This window comes from Balaenoptera ricei, chromosome 10 (genome assembly GCF_028023285.1).
Source record: "Balaenoptera ricei isolate mBalRic1 chromosome 10, mBalRic1.hap2, whole genome shotgun sequence".
Lineage (NCBI taxonomy): Eukaryota > Metazoa > Chordata > Mammalia > Artiodactyla > Balaenopteridae > Balaenoptera > Balaenoptera ricei.
Window position 1 is genome coordinate 22,367,846 of NC_082648.1, and position 25,440 is coordinate 22,393,285.

The 25,440-nt window shown below is 38.0% G+C and overlaps 1 protein-coding gene across 4 annotated transcripts in view; it reads right to left on the bottom strand.

Annotated features, from left to right (window-relative positions):
• The window catches only part of ITPR2 (inositol 1,4,5-trisphosphate receptor type 2), a 524,073-nt gene that overhangs the window by 271,469 nt on the left and 227,164 nt on the right, over positions 1-25,440 (bottom strand). For all 4 annotated transcript variants that reach the window (XR_009505331.1, XM_059935504.1, XM_059935506.1 and 1 more), the window contains 2 exons: positions 2,559-2,648; positions 2,313-2,438 (listed from right to left, as the gene is read on the bottom strand). Coding sequence is in view for 3 of the 4 variants with exons in the window: in XM_059935504.1 (XP_059791487.1) it covers positions 2,313-2,438; positions 2,559-2,648 (216 nt within the window). In the remaining variant the exon portion in view is untranslated. The remainder of the gene's footprint in view (positions 1-2,312; positions 2,439-2,558; positions 2,649-25,440) is intronic.

Below are 25,440 nucleotides of genomic sequence, written 5' to 3' on the forward strand. Positions count from 1 at the left end.
ACACCTGTCAGAAAGGTTATTATCAAAAACAAATAACAAGTGTTGGTGAGAATGTGGAGAAAGGGGAACCTGTATGCACTGTTGGTGGAAATGTAAATTGGTGTAGCCACTACAGAAGACAGTATATAACGTTTCCTCAAAAATTAAAAATAGAACTATCATATGATCCAGCAATTCCACTTCGAGTACTTTTCTGAAGAAAACAAAAACACTAATTCAAAAAGATATATGCACCCATATGTTCACTACAGCATTATTTACAATAGTCAAGATACAGAAGCAAACTAAGTGTCCACTGACAGATGAATGGAATAAGAAGAAGTGATATACATATACAATGGAATAATACTCAGCCATAAAGGAATGGAATCTTTCCATTTGTGACAACATGGATGGACCTAGAGGGTATTATGCTAAGTGAAATAAATCAGACAGAGACAAATACTGTATGATTTCACTTACATGTGGAATCTAAAAGAGAAAACAAATGACAAACATAATAAAACAGAAACAGACTCATAGATACAGAGAACAAACTAGTGGTTGCTGGCATCGGGGGGAATGAGTGAACTAGGTGGGGGAGATTAAGAGGCACAAACTTTCAGTTATAAAATAAACAAGTCATAGGGATGTAATATACAGCATAGGGAATATAGTCAATAGTATTGTAATAACTTTGTATGGTCACATCATTTTGTGATGTATAGACATATCAAATCACTCTGTTGTACACCGGAAACTAATATAATATTGTAAGTGAATTATACTTCAATAAAAATGTGATTAATAATAAAACAGCAAACCCAAAAACACAAAGTAGTAGTAAAATACTCAACACTACATTTATACTAAATAGTAGAAAAAGGGACTTGATCACATGTCCAATGCCCATGTTACAATATCAAAGATATAATAATTTGGAAAATAAATACCTTTTTTAAGGTTTAATACCTTTTCCTGCTTTTCAATAATTCTTTTATTGCATTATCTAACCTAGTTTGAATTATACCACCTTATAAATTTACATATTAAAATGTAACTAAGTCAGACAGGGGGCAATCCAGTATGAGAAGTGAAAAGTCCAAGTGGGGAGGGTGTCCACAGAGAGGGGCCTGGCATAGCACATTGGTGCCCAAGAGAGATGAAGAGGGCATCCACCCTTGTGGAGGGGTCAGAGCCTGCGTGAGATGCAGAGGGCATTCATAAGGAGGAATGGGCAGCAGTGGTGATGGAAGATGAGATGGAGTAAGAGAATAACTATATTCACACACACATATATTCTCTAGATTTGTCTACTTAAAGGGCCTGGAGAGGCAAACCTCCACAGCAATAAGTACATTTAATTCTCAGAATTTTTCTCCCAAATACCATTCTCCCCCAAATGGAACTGGGGTTTCTTGAATAAATGGCTAATTCCAGAGGTGGAACAAGAAAAATGCAAGGAAGCCTGGAATATTTTAATGTGCAAAAAAGCAAGGAACTACTCGAAGAAAGATGGGACCATGTTAGAGGACAGGGCAGCTGGCCTGAAGGGGCTCCATTGGCCAAATCTGGGACAATCAAAATAAACAGTGCTAGAAACCTAATATAACCTATTGAATAAGAGCATCTGTAAGTCCATACTGATAAAAATAAATAAATGAATAAATTGAAAGTTTGATAAAAAAATGGAATGTTTACTTAGTTTCAAAGAACCACGCCACAAAATATTTGTTACAAAGGGAAACTGAGTACTTCACTGATAATCCTGGCAGACACCACCTTAATCAAGTGACCCAAGTAAACATCACCGGTCATGGGGCAAATCAAAATCTCATGCTGCCTGATAGGAAGTGGTGGAAAAAACTTAGTGTTACTTCTGTTACGTTCCTGCCAAAGATGCATAACTGAATCGAATCACGAGGAAACATCAAGTGACCCAAATTAAGGAACAGTCTTCAAAATAGCTGGTCTGTCTTCAAAAGTGTCAATGTCAAAGAGTTCCAGCATGAGGACATTTAAATGCACATGACACCAAACAGCTCCTGTTTCTGAAGTGTATCTTTTTATCAAACAGGACATGATTGAGATGATGGGAGAAATGTGAATGGCATGTGAGGATTAGGTAGCAGTAGAGTGGGATGCTCTTTCCTGATCTGGAAGGTTGTTACTTGGTTATACTTGTAGGGAATATACACTAAAGGGCTCAGGGGTGGTAGGGCATCAGGTTGGCAACTTACCTGCAAATAGTTCAAGGAAAAAAATTCTTTGTAACTTTGCTATATTGAAATTGTATCAAAATTTAAGAAGGAAAACAGTACCTAAGAACTTACCTTTTCATAGGGTATCTGCAGCAGGTCTAACACCACTGAATGGGCTCCCATATTTTTCAGTAATCGTTGATGTTGATTCCGACACTTTTTATTCTGTACACAGAGTTTACTTAGCCTAATCAAAATCTTTCCAAAGAAGAAGAAAAGCATTAAATATAACATATACAATATTAAATATAATAAATGAACAAAACTTCTTTGCCATGCCAGTATAAACTCATATAGAAATATTTCACATCTGCTGACCTCCTTTACAATCCGGTAGTTGTTGCTCTTATTGCTGTCAATCTGAGGTTTCTTTGTTCCATCTTGCACTGGACTTAAAATGTTTGAGTCCTAAAATAAACACAAAGATGTATGTTATGCCCTATATATCTTCGTAATAAATTTATTTCTTTTGTAATAAATAAGAAATACTTCTTGTAATTATTTTGTGATGAATTTATTATTCAACTTAAATGTTTCCTTGGTATTTTTTATCCCATAAAAAGCTCCTTGGCTTAAATGAGTCATGCAAATGACCACATCCCAACAACAACCAATTATAAGATCTATGGCATTACTAATAATTAATGAGTTAAGTTTAAAAGGAAAGGGTATTACAGGTAACATTATCAGTCTATTTCCTTATGCTAAATGTATCAGACATATCATGACTTTATATTGCCTATAGGAAAAGGAATAGTAAAAATAAAGGGCATAGGAGGCATAATTTAATTATCAGGGATGAACTTCAGGGAAAAAAAAAAGACTGAAGGAGCATATCATAACATGATATGTTAAAACACTTCAGAGATGGGAGAAAAAAACACCTTAACCCAAGAATTCTCTGACAGGTTACCATGACATCCTTAAGAGTCATGACTGGGGGCCAACCAACCATGTACAGAATCATGAAAATGAAAAAAAAAAATTTCTTTATTTAAAAATAATATTTTAGATTACTAAATTAATAAAGCTTATTAAGAGGACTTGAAACACCAAAAGCATTTCATTATAACAACCATTATCTGTAGCAGTACAATAAAAAAACAAATACAGGGAGTTACATATTTTAAATATCAACTATTGGAGTCACCATATGAAAATAAGACATCACTTACAATTTAATACCTGAACATTTATTAAGACTTAATACATTCCTGGTACTAGGCAATGGTGAATAGATATAAAAGAAATAGAAGATATGGTCCTTCCCACAAGAAAATTACAGTTTACCTAAGAAAACAGGGAGAAATATGAAAATAAAGATTTGAACTGAACAGAATTCACTATTCAAAGAGAGAGACAGAGGCTAGTTATAGCTTTAGACAGCTTTATGAAGGAGGGGAAATTTAAGCTAAGGTCTTGAAAGATGAAAACTACTTAGTTAAGTATGAGAGAGGTGTGGAAGGGCAGGGGGACACTTGTTAGGCAAAGAAGTCACCTTAGCCAAAGGCACTGTAGAAAGAAAAGCACAACAGTGTGTAGAAAATGACAAGAACTGACAAAGCATGTTGCAAAAGTGGACAATTAGATGGAGTGGGGCCTGACCACCTCCCTGATTTACAACAGGTACAAGATTGCACTTGGGACGAATGTCAAGTTCAACGTGGGTTAAAAAACAACCTAAAGTCCTGACTACATTGAAGGTGTTGGACTCACAGTTAAAGGGGACTCCAATCTAAGCTCAGGAAAAAGTAAAAAATATATGAAGCAAATTGATAAATTTTATTTGTCCCTGTTCTTCCTACTGTGTGCCATGAAAGATCACAAAATTAATGCAAACCAAGAAAGAAAAATATATATATTTTCCTTGCTAGTCAAAGAATTCTGATGGAAGGCTTCAAGCAGGCGAGTGACTTGGTCCATGCGGTGCCATCATCACTGCTCAGTAAGCTCCGTGTTCCTCTTTGACTTCTCTCCAGGCAAATATTGTCCAAGACAGAGGCTCCCAATCTGAACTCCATTTAGCAAGTAACTCTCCTCCCATTTTACTGAGCATAAGGAAATTCCCTTACATGACATTGCCTCTTCTCCATCTGAAAATGTCCAGTATCATCTACAAAACCGTCTACCTTCCCTGCTATATCTCAGAGAAAAAGAACTTTTGAAGCATGGATTTTTAAATTCCATCTCCCCCTGCCTCTTCTCTCTGCTTCATCTCCATTTCTTGTGCACGAACAGTTTCTACCCTCTACTGATTCTTTCTGAACTCTCTGAAAATATGGCCACGTTGAGGCCAACCAAGCACTTTCTGTGATACCGCCCATTCTGGGAAGTAGTCTTGCATCTCAGATTACTACCCCCACTAAATTCCTCAAAAGAATAATCTACTGTATTAAAATTCTTTTATGTGTCAATGACTCAATTACTAAAACTGTCTTTAGCATCTGATTCTATGGCTCACTACCATTTCCTTTAAATCTCACTTTGTTTTACTATGACAGGATACTCTCCAAGATTTTCTAACCACCTTATCTCTTTCACTCAATGGAACTGGAACTGCAAAAAGTAAAGAATAAAAACACTGCAAGTATTCAAACTGTTACTGTTTCCTTCCAGGGTTGTGTCATCTATGCTAATAAATCCTAGGAAAGAAATGAAAGCAATCCAATCTCCACCCCAGGTAAATAAAAGAGAAAAAAGAATGGGAGATATTGTCTACAAGACAATAAACACTAAGTGAATCTGAAAAAGTTGTAGAAGAAAATGTAAAACTATATATGTAAGTGAAGCCAGTGTAGAAGAGGGAAGGGGCCCAAGTGGCTCATGTAAATATAAACTGTTTAGATGGAAGAGGCTGGAGGTCAGAGCATGAGACAAACAGCATTTCTATTTGATAGCAAAAATAATTTATTGATGAGAAATAGAAATTGCAAAGCTAGAAGTATAATTAAATTTCCTGTTGCTGATCACAAAGGTGAAGGCTGAATTTAAAAAGGCCATATTCATTTTTTTTCTGGAAGAGAAGAAATATTAAAGAAAACCAAGTTTGTATTCCAAGCCAGGATTAAGATGTTACCGAGTCTAAAGACTGACAAACCTCCTAAGGTGGAAAGGAGATCTTTCTGACATATGTCAACTTAAAAAAAATCAGTCAGAAATACAGGCAAAGCTTTGGCAGATATATTTAAGTCTATTTTTCAAACAATGGCCTGCAAAAAAAGCAACTGTCTTGTTTTAAGAAAAGTAATCTCAGGGAAGATGTACTACATTACAAAGAGTTATCTTCTCTAGTTCTGCCCAAGGGAGGATATAGACAATGCTAAACTTTCTAAGTATGGGAATGATGAAGAAAAATTATTTTAATTTAAAATCGCCAGCAGTCAGCAAAAGGAGGCAATGCTGGAGAATTCAATAAATGGCCCCCTTTAATTTCAGAAAATAATTCAATGTAATTAAACCAAACAAAAATATTAACACACAGAACATCTGGAAGATCCCAAAACAGCGACTGGGGGAATTTAAGAAATATGTAAACTATATAACTACAGTGAGGTTTTGTTTTCTTATGTTGATGCCAGAATTCTCTAAGTAAAGGTGTTCTGAGAGTTCTCCTCCAGAAAGGGAAGAAATTAATTATATTTTTTATATCCTATGCAAATTTGGCCCTACATCAGTGTCCAAATCTACAAAGCCCTGGCTTTATCCTAACGACAAAATATTAGTTATGTGTAAAATGTAGAATTATAATTTATGCAGAGTCCCAGAGCTGAGTAGGCTCAGGAAAAAAAAAAAATGTGTTAACACTGAGAACAATGCCATTCTTATAGTAAATATCCATATTATCCTTTTGACAGCAGTGATGAAGAAAAAATATGGAACTCCAAAAATACTTGCACTTTACTGTAATTGTTTCCTATCATCTGGAAGAACTTGAATTTATTTCCTCTAGTGGAATATGGGAACCACTTAGTTAAGTGATTTTATTGAGGTGGCTAGATTTTTAATTGCAGAGTATATACTGTAACATAAAGCAATACATTCAGAAACAACATAGCAAGGACAGTCTAGAAGGGTCTAGAAATTTAGGGAAGAGTCTAGAAATTAGATAGTCAGCATGGCTCTAGACAGACTCAGAGTGAATACCTAAACAAATAGTGGTTCTGAACACAGCGTTGCTCTCAAATTTATTTTGCATCAGGCATGGAAACTCCTTTCAAATCAATAGCAAAAATGATATAAGAAAATAATATTGTATGAACCATATGGTGAACTAAACATGGGCACAAATTAATGAGGATCTGGCTCCTTAACTTAAACAAGGGCAATCACTTTTTTTAAAAAAAAGAACTTTCCAAATCCTACAATGTAGGACTTCCTGCATCTACTACAGCTGTGATTAAAATAGCTCAGTGCATATTTACAATAGCCAGGACATGGAACCAACCTAAACGTCCATCGACAGAAGAATGGATAAAGAAGATGTGGCACATATATACAACATACAATGGAATATTACTCAGCCATAAAAAGAAACGAAATTGAGTTATCTGTAGTGAGGTGGATGGACCTAGAGTCTGTCATACAGAGTGAAGTAAGTCAAAGAGAAAAACAAATACCGTATGCTAACGCATACATATGGAATCTAAAAAAAACCAAAAAAAAGTGGTACTGATGAACCTAGTTGCAGGGCAGGAATAAAAAGGCAGACAGAGAAAATGGTCTTGAGGACATGGGGTGGGAGGGCGAAGCTGGAGCAAAGTGAGAGTAGCATGGACATATATACACTACCGAATGTAAAATAGTTGGCTGGTGGGAAGCAGCAGCTTGGTGCTTTGCGATGACCTAGAGGGGTGGGACAGGGAGGATGGGAGGGAGGCTCAAGAGGGAGGGGATATGGGGACATGTATATGCATATGGGTGATTCGCTTTGTTGTGCAACTGAAACTAACACAGTATTGTGAAGCAATTATACTCCAGTAAAGATCTATTAAAAATAAATAGCTCAGTGCATGTCTTCTCTTTGTCCCCATCCCAGTGAAGTGACAGGTGTCCTTCCTCAGCAATGTCATCAAGTCAGCAAGACTGCAAAGCGTTCTGCTCACCGTCTGGATTCCTAGCCTTCTCTTCCTGTATCCACTATTTAACTGAATCAGTGGCATCATTTACCAATCACCCTCCTCCCAACTTCAGATGTCAAATGCCATCCTTTTCCCTTCCCACCTCCCTCCGAAACACACACAAAAAATCTAATACTCAGTCTTTTATACCTGACTGACCAACCATATGATAATTTAGTTGAAGCTCTTCCTAGTAAATAGCACCTCCTTCAGACAACTGAATGATAGCCTCACTGTGGGAGAATGAAGTATTTTCTCTCCCTCCCACCTAAGACTAACATCATATACCACCCATTCGGGATGATATCCAGGGGGATGCAGGAACCCTAACATCAGCCTAGATCTACTTATCTGACCTTGCCTGTAAAGCTAATTCAGACCATCATGGGGTCATGGTCATTTCTGCTTCCCTGGCTGGCACCTAAGGCTGCTTGAAGACTTGGCCCAAGATCCACAGTGCAGGGAAGAGGCTGTGTCCACCAACAATGGCCGATAACGTCCCTCCAGATTTCCCTCAACCTAGGCACAAATCCCTGCCCTTCTAGAGGGTAAATGCATATTCTTAGTCTTACTCCAAACCTTTGTCCTTTCCTTCCCTTTGTCCTAAGACAAATACAAACATGGCATTTTCAGATTCGTTTGATGAGTATTTGATGATGTTTAATCAGACATCCTAGAAAATACTCCAAATCTCTTTGACTATCTATATCTCTGATAAATAAGTAACCAAAAAAGGATGTACCACTGGAGTGCATTCTCTTTGCTTAAAGACATATTCCAGAAAAAAGGGAATGTACTGATGATAGGCATGTTTGATGTAAACTAATAGCTGCTTTCATAGGAGCACAACAGAAACCCACTATAGCACAGCAATGTACAGTACTTTTTCTATAATACTTTCTATAATACTTTATTTATATTATATAATACTTTTTAATATGCTCCTCACCAGTATTATATGAAATTAGAAAGGATAGGCAACCCTTTAGTCAGCAGGGTGACAAAGACTAACAAAGCACTGTGCAGGAAATGAAAACAGTGATATAAATAGAGCCCTTACAGACTATGTCTGGTACCTGATGTTATGTGAAGAAAGCATTCTTAGTCACAGTCACCTCAGAGCACAGAACAATGTGACTATGAGAGGGGGCTGTATGTACAGAAGGTGAGGGGAAGAAATCAGCACCTTCTCTTCAACTCCCTCTTCAGCAAGCAATCATTAAGGAAACGCTGCTCCCTGGCCCAATGACAGAGGTGGTTCTGATTTGAATGAATCAACTTCTATAATTTCCTTGCAAGCCACTCATTGAGGAAAAAAACATATAGGAAGTTAGAATCCACGCTACCAACTTATATGAACTTGAGAACAAATGGCAAAGTGAAAAAATGAATAAAATAGTAACTGTCCTCTATAACATGAAAGGAAATAATAAGTTTATGCTAAAACGGCATTAATTTTAAATGTAGGCCAGAAGACAAGAGGGAAAAAGATTCTTATCCTGGAAGTAATTGGAAGAAACAAACTCAGGAGATATAAGCATTACATTTAAGAATTTGCATTACAACCAAATAGAATGAGAATGTGTATAAGTAGCATTTGGCTCAAAGCCAAAAATTAGTTTTCAGATGCATGTCTTGTGAAAGGACTTTAAGTGACACTCATGTGTAGCAATCACCTTCAGTAACATCAGCTCAGACATAAAGGACAGAGATATGTAATGTGATATAAACAAGTAAAATAAATATACAAGGAGGTTGAGGGCAAAAACAGAAAGTGGAGACAAGAAAACAAAGTCCATAAAAGGAAAATTCAGGAAAGCACTCTCCCAAATGAATGGATAAAAGTTCTCCATGCAGTTATCACAGGGTCCCTCATTGGTCAGATCCTGTAGGAATATTCTGTCTGAAACTCATGTAGTCTTTCTGAACCAAGCAGTGAAGGTTAGACATTCTATCAGTTACTTCTGCCAAGAGTCAGTTAGTCAATCACAAGTTGTGCTGAAGAAACCAAGTCTATATAGAACTATTTCCCTGCTGTGCAGAATCAAAGTACTAACACTTGGGAAAGCACCATTTTCTTTCAAGATATCTTTCTAGAGGGATCAGCCTCCTTGCCTGTTTGCTTCATCAAAGAAAAAAGATCAGAAGTGGTTGGCAAAGAATGGAAACCGAGTTTTGCTTTTAAAGAGTAATGAGATGTGGAGCTAAGAGAAAAACCATCAGACAGGGAAGGGGTGCTGAGAGAGAAGCAGAGAAAAAGCAAAAGAGGGAAGGAAAGGGGGAGGGAGGGAAGGAAGGAAGGAATTCATTCTCTCAGTAAGATAAATCAGCAATCTAAAATTCAAATACCTGTGAGGAAAGTTAATGCTAAGAAAGACAACAACAACAAAATCAATAATGAGATTATATCATTCCCAGTGAAATGCAATCAAATAATCTGAAAGGACTTTGAAACATAAGTACGTTTAAAATAATCATAGAGATAAAGTGAGGAATAACGTCTCTCACCCCAGGTGGACCCCTCTGTGGTTACCGCGGCTCCGGGATGACCCCATAGCGTCACTCGGCAGGGATAAGGGAGAGCTCTCCTGGGAAAGGGGGAACTACAAGCCAAGGGCCAGCAGAGAAGAGAAGGCGTGTGCGCCCCAGCCTTCCATCACCCCCCAGAGAGGTACGGCTGCTCTGCTGGACACCAGTCTGGGTCTACACTTCTGAGTAACCACCCCTGTCCCTACCTCGTAGCAACTTCTCGCAGGGCAAGTTTGAGAGTAACGGGTCAATGGACGTACACAAAACGTCTTAGGCTCCAGGCAGTCTGGATTCAGGTGCCTGTTGGTAGGGATTGACCAGGTACACGAGCTATGAGGCCCACAGAAATGAGAATGCTCCTGCTGAGGGGCAGAAGCCTTAGGTCCCATGAGAAGCCAAATTAGTGCACAGCCTCTTAGGAGAGAAGACGCTGCCCTGCCCCTCACATCACCCCCACCCCACCCTGCAAACAGACAGCCGGTTTGTTGCCCAGGCAACCCAGAGTGAGCCCCCAGGGGCACTTCCCAGTTAATTCTGCCCCATACATCACACACCCGTTAAAAGAATAAAAAGTTATGAAGTGAAAACAGGCAGATATGAATCTAGAATGCATAGATATGAAAAAGAATCAATCAGAAACCCCGAAAAGGAAAAAACAGTCCTTGAAATAAAAACTAGATAGATGGTTTAAACATCAGACGTCAGTGAAGACTATAAGTTTTTTTTTTAAAGTATTTTAATTAATTAATTTATTTATTTATTTATTTATTTATTTATATTTTTGGCTGTGTTGGGTCTTCGTTTCGGTGCAAGGGCTTTCTCCAGTTGCGGCGAGCGGGGGCCACTCTTCATCGCGGTGCGCGGGCCTCTCACTATCGCGGCCTCTCTTGTTGCGGAGCACAGGCTCCAGATGCGCAGGCTCAGTAGTTGTGGCTCACGGGCCCAGTTGCTCCGCGGCTATGTGGGATCCTCCCAGACCAGGGCTCGAACCCGTGTCCCCTGCATTGGCAGGCAGATTCTCAACCACTGCGCCACCAGGGAAGCCCTATAAGTTTTTTTAAAAGGAGCAGGCAACCACATATAGGTAGGTAGCTAGATGCAGAGACAAATAAATATAGATATACAGACACAGAAGCACAATCAGTGTGAAGAAAAATTAACAACCACCAAAATATTTAACACGAGTGGGAACTCTGTGTCCTGTGATGCCCACGTGGCCTGCTTCTCAACTCTTAAGAGGTGAATGAGCACACAGGGCAATCCTGACTTAACCCACTCGCATATGGTTTCCTGAGTTAATCCCTCCCCTTCCTATATTTAGAAGTCAACACAACATATTTGAATGTGAGGCGCTAGTAACACTACTGAGACAGTCAACTTGTTACACCCCAGCCATCAAGCTTTCAGCAGCCATGGTATAATCTTTTAATGTCGTGGAAGGCAAGTTAATAAAGGGAAACCCTGTAAGATATACTAGGTAATAAAGTTCATAGGTACTAGGGACGCAATGGGCTTACTAGAAGACCAAATCCACCCCAACCTCCCCCTGCTTATACGAGATCAACTTCCATAATGGGATAATTTTGGCTTCTGCTGAGATTTGTTAGTGTTAGTAAATGGATTATCAATTCACATTTATTGCCCCAAGTACACAGAGTTTACCACTGAGGGAAAAAACCACTTTTATGTTATCGGAAACATGTCTGATTACTAAAATGAAGACTTACTTTAATGCTATCTGCTCTTCTGATATCTAAGCAGGCACAAAGACCATTATGAGCTGTTTTAAAACAATGCCAATCATCCTGTGTTTAGAGCCTTTGTAAAGATTTATCTGATTGGCCTGCCAGAGTACATGCTGCCTGCTACTGGCTGTTTCCATTGATAGTGGATATTTCATCCTGTTTACAATAAACTGTCACTATCTCTGGCAGTTGGTTCATTGTATCATGTAGATTATTTGGCTGTGTACAAGTTAGTAACTTTGTAGTTTCTCACTTTTTCTCCTTATATTAATCTATTATACATGTACCGTTTTCCTGGCTTCTCAATGCACCTACTTGTATATGTTTCTACTGCTGCTTCCCTAGTTCATGCTTACCTAACCTCACACCTGAATTTGGGCAAGAGGCTCTTAATTGGGCCCCTCCTTTAAGTCTCTTGTGCTGAACCATCAAATCTTCAAAGGCTCCCGATTTCCCAGCCACTTCAAATACCAATCACTTACACCTGTTGAATTTCTGCTTCTCTCGTGACTATTCTTGAATCACTAACTAACGAAATCCTCCCAATCTTTCAAAACACTGAAGCCTTCTCCAAGTAGTCAGGCCCGCACTGACCTCTCCCTTTTCTGTGCTACAACAGTTCAATATTCACTCATACATTTGTCATGCTGGTTTATGTGTGTTAATCTATGTGTTCGTTCTTTGAGGACAAGAGCCATAGCTCAAATATTAGATTTGATTCTAGATATCAAACTTTCAGAAGGGAAATGAGAAATTCAGGTGTGTACAAAGGTAAGGAAGCATGATGATGAAGGGATGAAATTGTACTTTAAGCAGAATATTCAAAAGAAGGGTTGTTCTCTGGAGAAAAATGACAGCAACTCAAGTAGAGTAGGTTCAGATATGGTCCACATTGCCTCAATACTAACAACAGTAAACAGACATTACAAGGATAAATATATGAGCTCAAAATAGAGTTTTCTACTTTTAAGAACTGTCAAAAATAGAAAATGTTGAAGTAGAAGTGCAGAGGAATCCCTCTGACTACACAACATTCAGAAGTGATAGATAAAATATTTAAACTATCTCTTTTTAGTAAAAAGAAGGAAGCAAATGGAGGCCAGAAACCAGAAAAATACATGAAATGTCCAAGCAGTAATCAAGCATGGACTCATTTGTTGGCCCTGAGGGCATCAGCCCAAGCGGATAACCAACAACTGAGTTTTAACTTGTCTCACACACACACAACAGAAAAGAAGCAAAGCCTGAATCCCAAGGAAGATGGAAGGTCTGACCAGAAACCTGCCTCAGGACCAGGAATACCTAAAGGAGACACCCACAGTGACGAGCCAGGGAAAAACGTGGCCCATAGAAGAACAAAGGGGTACCTGTCTTGGCTTGGCTTGGTCAAAGCCAAGAAAGGGAGAAAACTCTCTTGAGCTCCTATATACAAAGACAAGCCCACTTTCACTCAAGATTTGGGGATAGAATTCCCACTAATAAAAGGGCTCCAGAAGTTCCAAGCCAAAAACTTTGTCTAACATGTTTACAAAATGTCGTATCTCAAAGTGTCTCTATGAGGCAAATGAAATCTTCTCTGGATTAAACACAAACTTCAGAGGAATTCACATATTCCAGAGAATTTAAGTCCATAATACATTTTTTTAATTAGTAACTATCTAAGTAAACACATTCCCAAGGACTTCTGCAAGAATAGCACACTTAAAACTGCAAAAGGCCTTCCTATTAGAAAACCACTAGATCCTAGATACAGAACCTATTTTAAGTACATTTCTGGGCTCACTGGAAATGAAGGACAACTCTGAAAGACCCCACCCACCATCTACAATGGAAAACAAGTAACCTGAAACCAGATCAGAGAGTTCCAAGCTTCAGGGCAACATGGTAAGTTTCCCTGAAGGCAAATGCCAGTAGTACTAGGTCTGCAACCCAGAAAGACAAGCCAGCTCTAAGCAAGTGTCAAGTCTGGGGAGCTAAAGCCGAGACTCCTGCCTTTACACCCGTGTGTGGGAAGGGAGCAATGTGGTCTCAGGCTCACAGCGCCCCCTGGCCATAGGCCAAGGTAATCACAAATACTCTAAGGAGGAAAACATACCGTCTTTCAACCCCCAAAGCCTAAATCCTAAAGATATGAGCTCAAAAAAAAAAAAAAACCTACACCCGAATGTTTACAGCAGCTTTACTCATAATGGCCCCAAACTGGAAACAATCAAGAGGTCTTTCAATAGGTGAATTAGGAGAAACAAACTGTAGTACATCCAGACAATGGAGTATTATTTAGCGATAAAAAGAAATGTGCTAGCGATTTACAAAAGGACATAGAAAAACCTCAAATGCATATTGCTAAATGAAAGAAGCCAGTCTGAGAAAGCTGTATACGGTACGATTCTACCTATATTCTGGAGAAGGCAAAACTATACATGAGACAGTAAAAAGATCAAGGGTTCCTCAGGGGTTCCCAGGGGCTCAGGGATTCACAAGAGAGGCACAAATAGGTGGAGCAGAGAGGAATTTTAGGGCAATGAAACTATTCTATATGATACTGTACATAGCATTACACATTTGTCAAAACCCACAGAATCATACAACACAAACAGCAAAACCTAAAGTAAATTATGAACTTCAGTTAATAATAATGTATCAATACTGGCTCATCAATTGCAACAAATGTACCACATTAATTAATGTAAGATGTTAATAATAGAAAACTGAAGGAAGGGGAGGAGAGGATATAAGGGCATTGTACTTTCTGTGCAATTTTTCTCTAAACCTAAAACTGCTCTAAAAACAAAGTCTATTAATAAAAGATATGAGCTCATAATCAAAGATGACCAAATATATAATGAAATATGGAATTAGTATTACATACAGGCTATAAAATAGCCATATGGAATCACAAAAATTAGCAAGCAACAAAAGATGATCAAAAATGACCAAGAAGATTTATTTAGTCAAATTGCAGGTGTGAAAAAGTATAATGGCTGACATTAAAAGTCAAGAGGTAAAGTGAACTGCAAATAAGACATGCCTGAAGAGCGACTCAGACGACTCTAAGAAATTATTCAAATTCAGCATAAAGTCACAGGTATGGAAAATATAAAAAGGAAACTAATAGATATGGAGGCAATAATAAGGTTTAACAAACATTTAGTCAGTTTTAAAATCAGAATTAAAGCACCACTATTCAACACACAGCAAACTTCTCAACAGTAGCAACGGCAGCCAGAAACATGGAAAAATATCATCAGAAGTGGGAGAAAATAACTCTCAACTGATAAAAGGTTTTTGTTTCCAGTTAAAAATAATTTTAAATTTATAGGCAGCTAATAAAATAGCCTTAAAACATATAGAGATTAATAGAACTATAGGGGAAACTGATAAACCTACCATTATAGTGGGAAATGTCAACAAATCTCTCTCAATTTTTGATACATCAAGAAAACAAAAATATTTGTGATTAGATAGATGATTTAAATACAATAAACTAGATTTACTAATCACATATAAGGAACCCTACACGCATTCACATTCTTCTTGAGCCCACATTAAATATTTCTAAAACCTGAAGATATAATAGAACAAAAATTAAGTCTCAATAAATTTTGGATAACTGATATCATCAAAACCACATTCTCTTGCTACAAGTTAATTAAGAATTCAATAACCAAAAAAAGGGCAAATTTTGAGAATGCATTTGGAAATTTAAAAACTCATTTCCAAGAAACTATACTGGGCCAAAGAAGAAATCATAATGAAATTATTTAAATATCTAATATTGAACAACAATAAAAATACCATTTGTCAAAATCCGTGGGATGCAGCTCCTTAGAAGGAAATTATATCATTAAATTTTTTAAAAGTCTGAAAAGTATGTCAACATAAAAGGCTATAGTACAGTAGGATAAATATAATGAAATAGCAAACAAACCCAGGAGCTCAACAAAGCCAAAAATAGATTTGTTAAACGGATGAATAAAGTATATCCAGCTCTGGTGAGATTGTATCTGACATTATGCATTTGTCAAAATCCATAGACTTGTACAACACAAAGTGTGAAATCTAAAGGGAAAAAGAAGAAGAGAATGAAAAAGGGGTATGAGCTACAGATATAGCAGATATTTTAAAAGATAATGAGGGACTTCCCTGGTGGCGCAGTGGTCAGGAGTCCGCCTGTCAATGTAGGAGACACGGGTTTGATCCCTGCTCCGGGAAGATCCCACATGCCGTGGAGCAACTAAGCCCGTGCGCCACAACTACTGAAGCCTGCATGCCTTGAGCCTGTGCTCTGCAACGAGAAGCCACCGCAATGAGAAGCCCGCACTCCATAACCAAGAGTAGCCCCAGCTCACTGCAACTAGAGAAAGCCTGCACGCAGCAAAGAAGACACAATGCAGCCAAAAATAAATAAATAAATTTATTTTTAAAAAAAGATAATGGGGGCTTCCCTGGTGGCGCAGTGGTTAAGAATCTGCCCGCCAATGCAGGGGACACGGGTTCGAGCCCTGGTCTGGGAAGATCCCACATGCCGCGGAGCAACTAGGCCCGTGAGCCACAACTACTGAGCCTGCGCATCTGGAGCCTGTGCTCCGCAACGGGAGAGGCCGCGACAGTGAGAGGCCCGCGCACTGCGATGAAGAGTGGCCCCCACTCGCCGCAACTGGAGAAAGCCCTCGCACAGAAACGAAGACCCAACACAGCCAAAAATTAAAAACAAACAAACAAACAAACAAAAATTAGATGTTTAAAAAAAAAAAAGATAATGAAATAAGATGAATAAATTTGAAAACTAAAGTATATAGCCAGAAAAATATACAAGTTGACTCCAAATAGAAAATTTTAATGAATTTATAACCTTTAAAAATTAATTACTAGTTAAAGTCTTCCCACAAACTAAATCCAAGGCCCAGGCAGATTTAGAAAAGTTCTACCAAACATTCACAGAAGAGACAAAGAAAGGGAAAGACTGTGTAACTCACTTTGTTACAGAATTAGTTTAACCTTGATACCAACAATTGACAGGAACAGTACAAGAAAGGAAAATTAGAGGCCAACCTCACTGACAACAAAGATGTAAAATCCTGAACAAAATACTAGCAAACTAGATGTAGTACTGTGAAAAATATCACCAAGATACACTTATTCTAAAATGCAAGGTTACTATGGTAGCAGCTCTATTTATGATTCATGTTATTAAAATTAGCAGATTATAAAGAAAAATAACAATCTTGATAGATGCATAAACTGCATTTAATAGAAGTCAACAACCATAGTAAAAATTAGCAAACGAAAAACAGAAGGGAATTTCCTCAATTGGTAAAAGGTATCTACAAAAAAACAAAAGTACCATAAAACTATATTCAATAGTGAAATATTAAAATTATTCCCTTTAAAATCAGAAGCAAAACAAGTATACCCATTATCACCACATCTATTCACCACTGTACTGGAAAATCTTACCAACACAGTAAAGCAAGAAAAAAAGAAATAATAGATGAAAAGATAGTGTTCAAGTTTGAATTATAGCATCACCATGACTTTATGTCAAAAATATTTTTAACCTTAGGTAGCTATACATGAATTGGTAGGACCTAACTACCTGCCCACACAGAATTTAGCTTATCTAAACTGGAAGAGGAAGTGAAATGTCCAATAAACATACAAAAACATGCTCAACCTCATAATAATCCAGCAAAATGAAAATCACAATAGGGATAATACACCAAACACACCCAATTATCAAAAATGGAAAAGTGAGAAAACTAGTAGTCATCAGGATGGGGAACCACAGAAACTCTTATATACCCTGGAGGGAGTATCATTTGGTCTTTGGAAAACAACTGGCATTATTTGGTAAAGGTAAACATACCAGATATTAACACCTAAATATATATCCTGAAGGGATGCTTAAACATGTGCATCAGGTGACATTAAAAAGTTTTTTAAGTTCCTTTTGGTAGCAAATTTTCTTTTAAAACATTAGAACTGTAAAGAACAAAAAATGTCCATCAACAGTTTACTAGATAAACATGTGCATAAAATGTAATAATGTATATTAGAGAAAATGAATAAGTCACTGCTATACAACAACAAAGATGGAGGACAAAACATATCTAAAACAGACTAAGTGAAATACTTTTCACTTTGTTAAATGTTTTAAAAATATAGATGTACATGGTAAAACAATTAAGAAAAGCAAGGAAATTATTAACATAAACTCATGATAATGGTTTCCTCTGGGATATAGGGATGGACCACAGAGACTTCTTATTGGTACTATTCTATTTCTTAAGCTAGCTATACATTAATTTCAACAGAATGTTCTACCTCAGGAGGTACTGAATTTCCCATCACAGAAGTTTGTTTTATTTTAAGAAATATCTCACTTAGGTGAGCTATTTAGAGAGAGAACAAATACTACATAGGAAATAGACTTGATAACCCTACAAGTATATTTTAATTTAACAAGTATCTTTTAAGATTTCATAATTCTATATGCATCATAGTAAACAGCACACTGTGTTGCACATAAAAACCAATAATAATTATAACAAGCATTCACTGACTGTGGACTTTTGGCAGACACCGACGTCCTTTCTTCCTTCTTGCCAGCAGATTTTGATTTCGTTTATCCTTCCCCCACGTAACTCGGGGGAGAGTATCCTAGCCTGCAGAGCATCTTTTATTTAGTCTAAGCTAATCTTATAGTCCATTGGTTTAGAGGTAAACATGTGGTCCTGCTTTGGCCAAGGAGACATGAGATAGAATCTACTAAGGGGGGCGCCTGGGAAAGGTTTACTTGCTCCTAAACAGGAGACTTAGAAAAGCACAGATATTCTTCTGTAACAGTGTTGTGATGTCTAGGATGCTGCTGTCGTGATGCAACCATGAGAAAGATCAGTCTCAGAAGTAAGGCCACTGGTCCATGATGACTGCATTGAGACAATAAACTAATTAAAACTGGAGCCTCACTTCTTGACTTGTTGGTAGATAACATGTCACCTTGTTGTTTATATTTTCCCACTGAAGCCATATTAACTGACACACCACATGCACAGAGTTTGCTCATTTAATCTTCAGAGTAATCATATGAGCTAAGTACCATTATTTTTTTTTTTTTTAAACATCTTTATTGAAGTATAATTGCCTTACAATGGTGTGTTAGCTTCTGCTTTATAACAAAGTGAATCAGTTATACATATACAATATGTTCCCATATCTCTTCCCTCTTGCATCTCCCTCCCTCCCACCCTCCCCATCCCACCCCTCTAGGTGGTCACAAAGCACCGAGCTGATCTCCCTGTGCTATGCGGCTGCTTCCCACTAGCTACCTATTTTACATTTGGTAGTGTATATATGTCCATGACACTCTCTCACCCTGTCACATCTCACCCCACCCCCTCCCCATATCCTCAAGTCCATTCTCTAGTAGGTCTGTGTCTTTATTCCCGTCTTGCCACGAGGTTCTTCATGGCTTTTTTTTCCCTTAGATTCCGTATATATGTGTTAGCATACTGTATTTGTTTTTCTCTTTCTGACTTACTTCACTCTGTATGACAGACTCTAACTCCATCCACCTCATTACAAATACCTCCATTTCATTTCTTTTTATGGCTGAGTAATATTCCATTGTATATATGTGCCACATCTTCTTTATCCATTCATCTGTCGATGGACATTTAGGTTGCTTCCATGTCCTGGCTATTGTAAATAGAGCTGCAATGAACATTTTGGTACAAGAGTCTTTTTGACCTATGGTTTTCTCAGGGTATATGCCCAGTAGTGGGATTGCTGGATCGTATGGTAGTTCTATTTGTAGTTTTTTAAAGAACCTCCATACTGTTCTCCATAGTGGCTGTATCAATTTACATTCCCACCAACAGTGCAAGAGAGTTCCCTTTCCTCCACACCCTCTCCAGCATTTATTGTTTCTAGATTTTTTGATGATGGCCATTCTGACCGGTGTGAGATGATATCTCATTGTAGTTTTGATTTGCATTTCTCTAATGATTAATGATGTTGAGCATTCTTTCATGTGTCTGTTGGCCATCTGTATATCTTCTTTGGAGAAATGTCTATTTAGGTCTTCTGCCCATTTTTGGATTGGGTTGTTCGTTTTTTTGTTATTGAGCTGCATGAGCTGCTTGTAAATCTTGGAGATTAATCCTTTGTCAGTTGCTTCATTTGCAAATATTTTCTCCCATTCTGATGGTTGTCTTTTGGTCTTGTTTATGGTTTCCTTTGCTGTGCAAAAGCTTTTAAGTTTCATTAGGTCCCATTTGTTTATTTGTGTTCTTATTTCCATTTCTCTGGGAGTTGGGTCAAAAAGAATCTTGCTGTGATGTATGTCATAGAATGTTCTGCCTATGTTTTCCTCTAAGAGTTTGATAGTGTCTGGTCTTACACTTAGGTCTTTAATCCATTTTGAGTTTATTTTTGTGCATGGCGTCAGGGAGTGTTCTAATTTCATACTTTTACATGTATCTGTCCAATTTTCCCAGCACCACTTATTGAAGAGGCTGTCTTTTCTCCACCGTATATGCTTGCCTCCTTTATCAAAGATAAGGTGACCATATGTGCGTGGGTTTATCTCTGGGCTTTCTATCCTGTTCCATTGATCAATATTTCTGTTTTTGTGCCAGTACCAAACTGTCTTGATTACTGTACCTTTGTAATATAGTCTGAAGTCAGGGAGCCTGATTCCCCCAGCTCCATTTTTCGTTCTCAAGATTGCTTTGGCTATTCGGGGTCTTTTGTGTTTCCATACAAATTGTGAAATTTTTTGTTCTAGTTCTGTGAAAAATGCCAGTGGTAGTTTGATAGGGATTGCATTGAATCTGTAGATTGCTTTGGGTAGTAGAGTCATTTTCACAATGTTGATTCTTCCAATCCAGGAACATGGTATATCTTTCCATCTATTTGTATCATCTTTAATTTCTTTCATCAGTGTCTTATAATTTTCTGCATACAGGTCTTTTGTCTCCTTAGGTAGGTTTATTCCTAGATATTTTATTCTTTTTGTTGCAATGGTAAACGGGAGTGTTTTCTTAATTTCACTTTCAGATTTTTCGTCATTAGTGTATAGAAATGCAAGAGATTTCTGTGCATTAATTTTGTATCCTGCTACTGTACCAAATTCATTGATTAGCTCTAGTAGTTTTCTGGTAGCATCTTTAGGATTCTCTATGTATAGTATCATGTCATCTGCAAACAGTGACAGCTTTACTTCTTCTTTTCCGATTTGGATTCCTTTTATTTCTTTGTCTTCTCTGATTGCTGTGGCTAACACTTCCAAAACTATGTTGAATAATAGTGGTGAGAGTGGGCAACCTTGTCTTGTTCCTGATCTTAGTGGAAATGGTTTCAGTTTTTCACCATTGAGGACAATGTTGGCTGTGGGTTTGTCATATATGGCCTTTATTATGTTGAGGAAAGTTCCCTCTATGCCTACTTTCTGCAGGACTTTTATCATAAATGGGTGTTGAATTTTGTCGAAAGCTTTCTCTGCATCTATTGAGATGATCATATGGTTTTTCTCCTTCAATTTGTTAATATGGTGTATCACATTGATTGATTTACGTATATTGAAGAATCCTTGCATTCCTGGGATAAACCCCACTTAATCATGGTGTATGATCCTTTTAATGTGCTGTTGGATTCTGTTTGCGAGTATTTTGTTGAGGATTTTTGCATCTATGTTCATCAGTGATATTGGCCTGTAGTTTTCTTTCTTTGTGACATCTTTGTCTGGTTTTGGTATCAGGGTGATGGTGGCCTCGTAGAATGAGTTTGGGAGTGTTCCTCCCTCTGCAATATTTTGGAAGAGTTTGAGAAGGATAGGTGTTAGCTCTTCTCTAAATGTTTGATAGAATTCACCTGTGAAGCCATCTGGTCCTGGGCTTTTGTTTGTTGGAAGGTTTTTAATCACAGTTTCAATTTCAGTGCTTGTGATTGGTCTGTTCATATTTTCTATTTCTTCCTGGTTCAGTCTCGGCAGGTTGTGCATTTCTAAGAATCTGTCCATTTCTTCCAGGTTGTCCATTTTATTGGCGTAGAGTTGCTTGTAGTAATCTCTCATGATCTTTTGTATTTCTGCAGTGTCAGTGGTTACTTCTCCTTTTTCATTTCTAATTCTATTGATTTGAGTCTTCTCCCTTTTTCTCTTGATGAGTCTGGCTAATGGTTTATCAATTTTGTTTATCTTCTCAAAGAACCAGCTTTTAGTTTTATTGATATTTGCTATTGTTTCCTTCATTTCTTTTTCATTTATTTCTGACCTGATCTTTATGATTTCTTTCCTTCTGCTAGCTTTGGGATTTTTTTTGTTCTTCTTTCTCTAATTGCTTTAGGTGCAAGGTTAGGTTGTTTATTCGAGATGTTTCCTGTTTCTTGAGGTAGGCTTGTATTGCTATAAACTTCCCTCTTAGCACTGCTTTTGCTGCGTCCCATAGGTTTTGGGTCGTCGTATCTCCATTGTCATTTGTTTCTAGGTATTTTTTGATTTCCCCTTTGATTTCTTCAGTGATCACTTCATTATTAAGTAGTGTATTGTGTAGCCTCCATGTGTTTGTATTTTTTACAGATCTTTTCCTGTAATTGATATCTAGTCTCATAGCGTTGTGGTCGGAAAAGATACTTGATACGATTTCAATTTTCTTAAATTTACCAAGGCTTGATTTGTGACCCAAGATATGATCTATCCTGGAGAATGTTCCATGCACACTTGAGAAAAATGTGTATTCTGTTGTTTTTGGGTGGAATGTCCTATAAATATCAATTAAGTCCATCTTGTTTAATGTATCATTTAAAGCTTGTGTTTCCTTATTTATTTTCATTTTGGATGATCTGTCCATTGATGAAAGTGGGGTGTTAAAGTCCCCTACTATGATTGTGTTGCTGTCAATTTCCCCTTTTAGGGCTGTTAGTATTTGCCTTATGTATTGAGGTGCTCCTATGTTGGGTGCATAAATATTTACAATTGTTATACCTTCCTCTTGGATTGATCCCTTGATCATTATATAGTGTCCTTCTTTGTCTCTTATAATATTCTTTATTTTAAAGTCTATTTTGTCTGATATGAGAATTGCTACTCCAGCTTTCTTTTGATTTCCATTTGCATGGAATATCTTTTTCCATCCCCTCACTTTCAGTCTGTATGTGTCTCTAGGTCTGAAGTGGGTCTCTTGTAGACAGCATATATATGGGTCTTGTTTTTGTATCCATTCAACCAGTCTGTGTCTTTTGGTGGGAGCATTTAATCCATTTACATTCAAGGTAATTATCGATATGTATGTTCCCATTCCCATTTTCTTAAATGTTTTGGGTTTGTTATTGTAGGTGTTTTCCTTCTCTTGTGTTTCTTGCCTAGAGAAGTTCCTTTAGCATTTGTTGTAAAGCTGGTTTGGTGGTGCTGAACTCTCTCAGCTTTTGCTTGTCTGTAAAGGTTTTAATTTCTCCATCAAATCTGAATGAGATCCTTGCTGGGTAGAGTAACCTTGGTTGTAGGTTTTTCTCCTTCATCACTTTAAGTATATCCTGCCACTCCCTTCTGGCTTGCAGAGTTTCTGCTGAAAGATCAGATGTTAACCTTATGGGGATTCCCTTGTGTGTTATTTGTTGTTTTTCCCTTGCTGCTTTTAATATGTTTTCTTTATATTTAATTTTTGACAGTTTGATTAATATGTGTCTTGGCGTGTTTCTCCTTGGGTTTATCCTGTATGGGACTCTCTGTGCTTCCTGGACTTGATTAACTATTTCCTTTCCCATATTAGGGAAGTTTTCAACTATAATCTCTTCAAATATTTTCTCAGTCCCTTTCTTTTTCTCTTCTTCTGCTGGGACCCCTATAATTCGAATGTTGGTGCGTTTAATGTTGTCCCAGAGGTCTCTGAGACTGTCCTCAGTTCTTTTCATTCTTTTTTCTTTATCCTGCTCTGCAGTAGTTATTTCCACCATTTTATCTTCCAGGTCACTTATCCTTTCTTCTGCCTCAGTTATTCTGCTATTGATCCCATCTAGAGTATTTTTAATTTCATTTATTGTGTTTTTCATCGTTGCTTGGTTCCTCTTTAGTTCTTCTACGTCCTTGTTAAATGTTTCTTGCATTTTGTCTATTCTATTTCCAAGATTTTGGATCATCCTTACTATCATTATTCTGAATTCTTTTTCAGGTAGACTACCTATTTCCTCTTCATTTGTTAGGTCTGGTGTGTTTTGACCCTGCTCCTTCATCTGCTGTGTGTTTTTCTGTCGTCTCATTTTGCTTATCTTACTGTGTTTGGGGTCTCCTTTTCACAGGCTGCAGGTTCGTAGTTCCCGTTGTTTTTGGTATCTGTCCCCAGTGGGTAAGGTTGGTTCAGTGGGTTGTGTAGGCTTCCTGGTGGAGGGGACTATTGCCTGTGTTCTGGTGGATGAGGTTGAATCTTGTCTTTCTGGTGGGCTCGTCCACGTCTGGTGGTGTGTTTTGGGGTGTCTGTGGCCTTATGATTTTAGGCAGCCTCCCTGCTAATGGATGGGGCTGTGTTCCTGTCTTGCTAGTTGTTTGGCATAGGGTGTCCAGCCCTGTAGCTTGCTGGTCGTTGAGTGAAGCTGTGTCTTGATGTTGAGATGGAGACCTCTGAGAGATTTTTGCCGTTTGGTGTTACGTGGAGCTGGTAGGTCTCATGTGGACCAGTGTCCTGAGGTTGGCTCTCCCACCTCAGAGGCACAGCCCTGATGCCTGGCTGGAGCACCAAGAGCCTTTCATCCACACAGCTCAGAATATAAGGGAGAAAAAAATAGAAAGATAAAAAGAGGATAAAATAAAATAAAATAAAGCTATTATAATAAAAAATAAGAAAAAAAATTATTAAGAGTAAATGTATTCAGAAAAAATTTTTTTTTAATTTTTAAAAATAGATTTATTAATTTTTTGATAGTAAAAAATAAGAAAAAGATTTTTAAAAAAAATTTATTAAAAAAAAATTTTAATTTTTTAAAATAAAAAATATGAAAAAACTTATTAAAAAACTTTTTTAATTTCTAAAAATAGAAAATACGGAAAAAATTATTAAGAAAGCATATATTAGGAAAAAAAATTTTTTTTAAGTAAAAAAAAAAAAAAAAAAAAAAAATGGACGGACCTAACCCTAGGACTGATGGTGAAAGCAAAGCTATACAGACAAAATCTCACCCAGAAGCATACACATATACACTCACAAAAAAAGGAAAAGGGGAAATTAATATATCCTGCTCCTAAAGTCCACCTTTTGAATTTGGGATGATTCGTTGTCTATTCAGGTAGTCAACAGATGCAGGCACATCAAGTTGTTTGTGGAGCTTTAATCCGCTGCTTCTGAGGCTGCTGGGGGAGATTTCCCTTTCTCTTCTTTGTTCGTACAGCTCCCAGCGGTCAGCTTTGGATTTAGACCCGCCTCTGCATGTACGTTGCCTGAGGGCGTCCGTTCCCCGCCCAGACAGACCGGGGTTAAAGGAGCAGCTGCTTCGGGGGCTCTGGCTCACTCAGGCCGGGGGAGGGAGCGGTAGGGAGGAGGCGGGGCGAGCCTGCGGCGTCAGAGGCGTCGTGACGTTGCAGCAGCCTGAGGCGCGCCGTGTGTTCTCCCGGGGAAGTTGTCCCTGGATCACGGGAGCCTGGCAGTGGCGAGCTGCACCGGCTCCCGGGAGGGGCGGTGTGGAGAGTGACCTGGGCTCGCACACAGGCTTCTTGGTGGCGGCAGCAGCAGCCTTAGCGTTTCCTACCAGTCTCTGGGGTCCGCGCTGTTAGCCGCGGCTCGCGCCTGCCTCTGGAGTTCGTCTAGGCGGCGCTCTGAATCC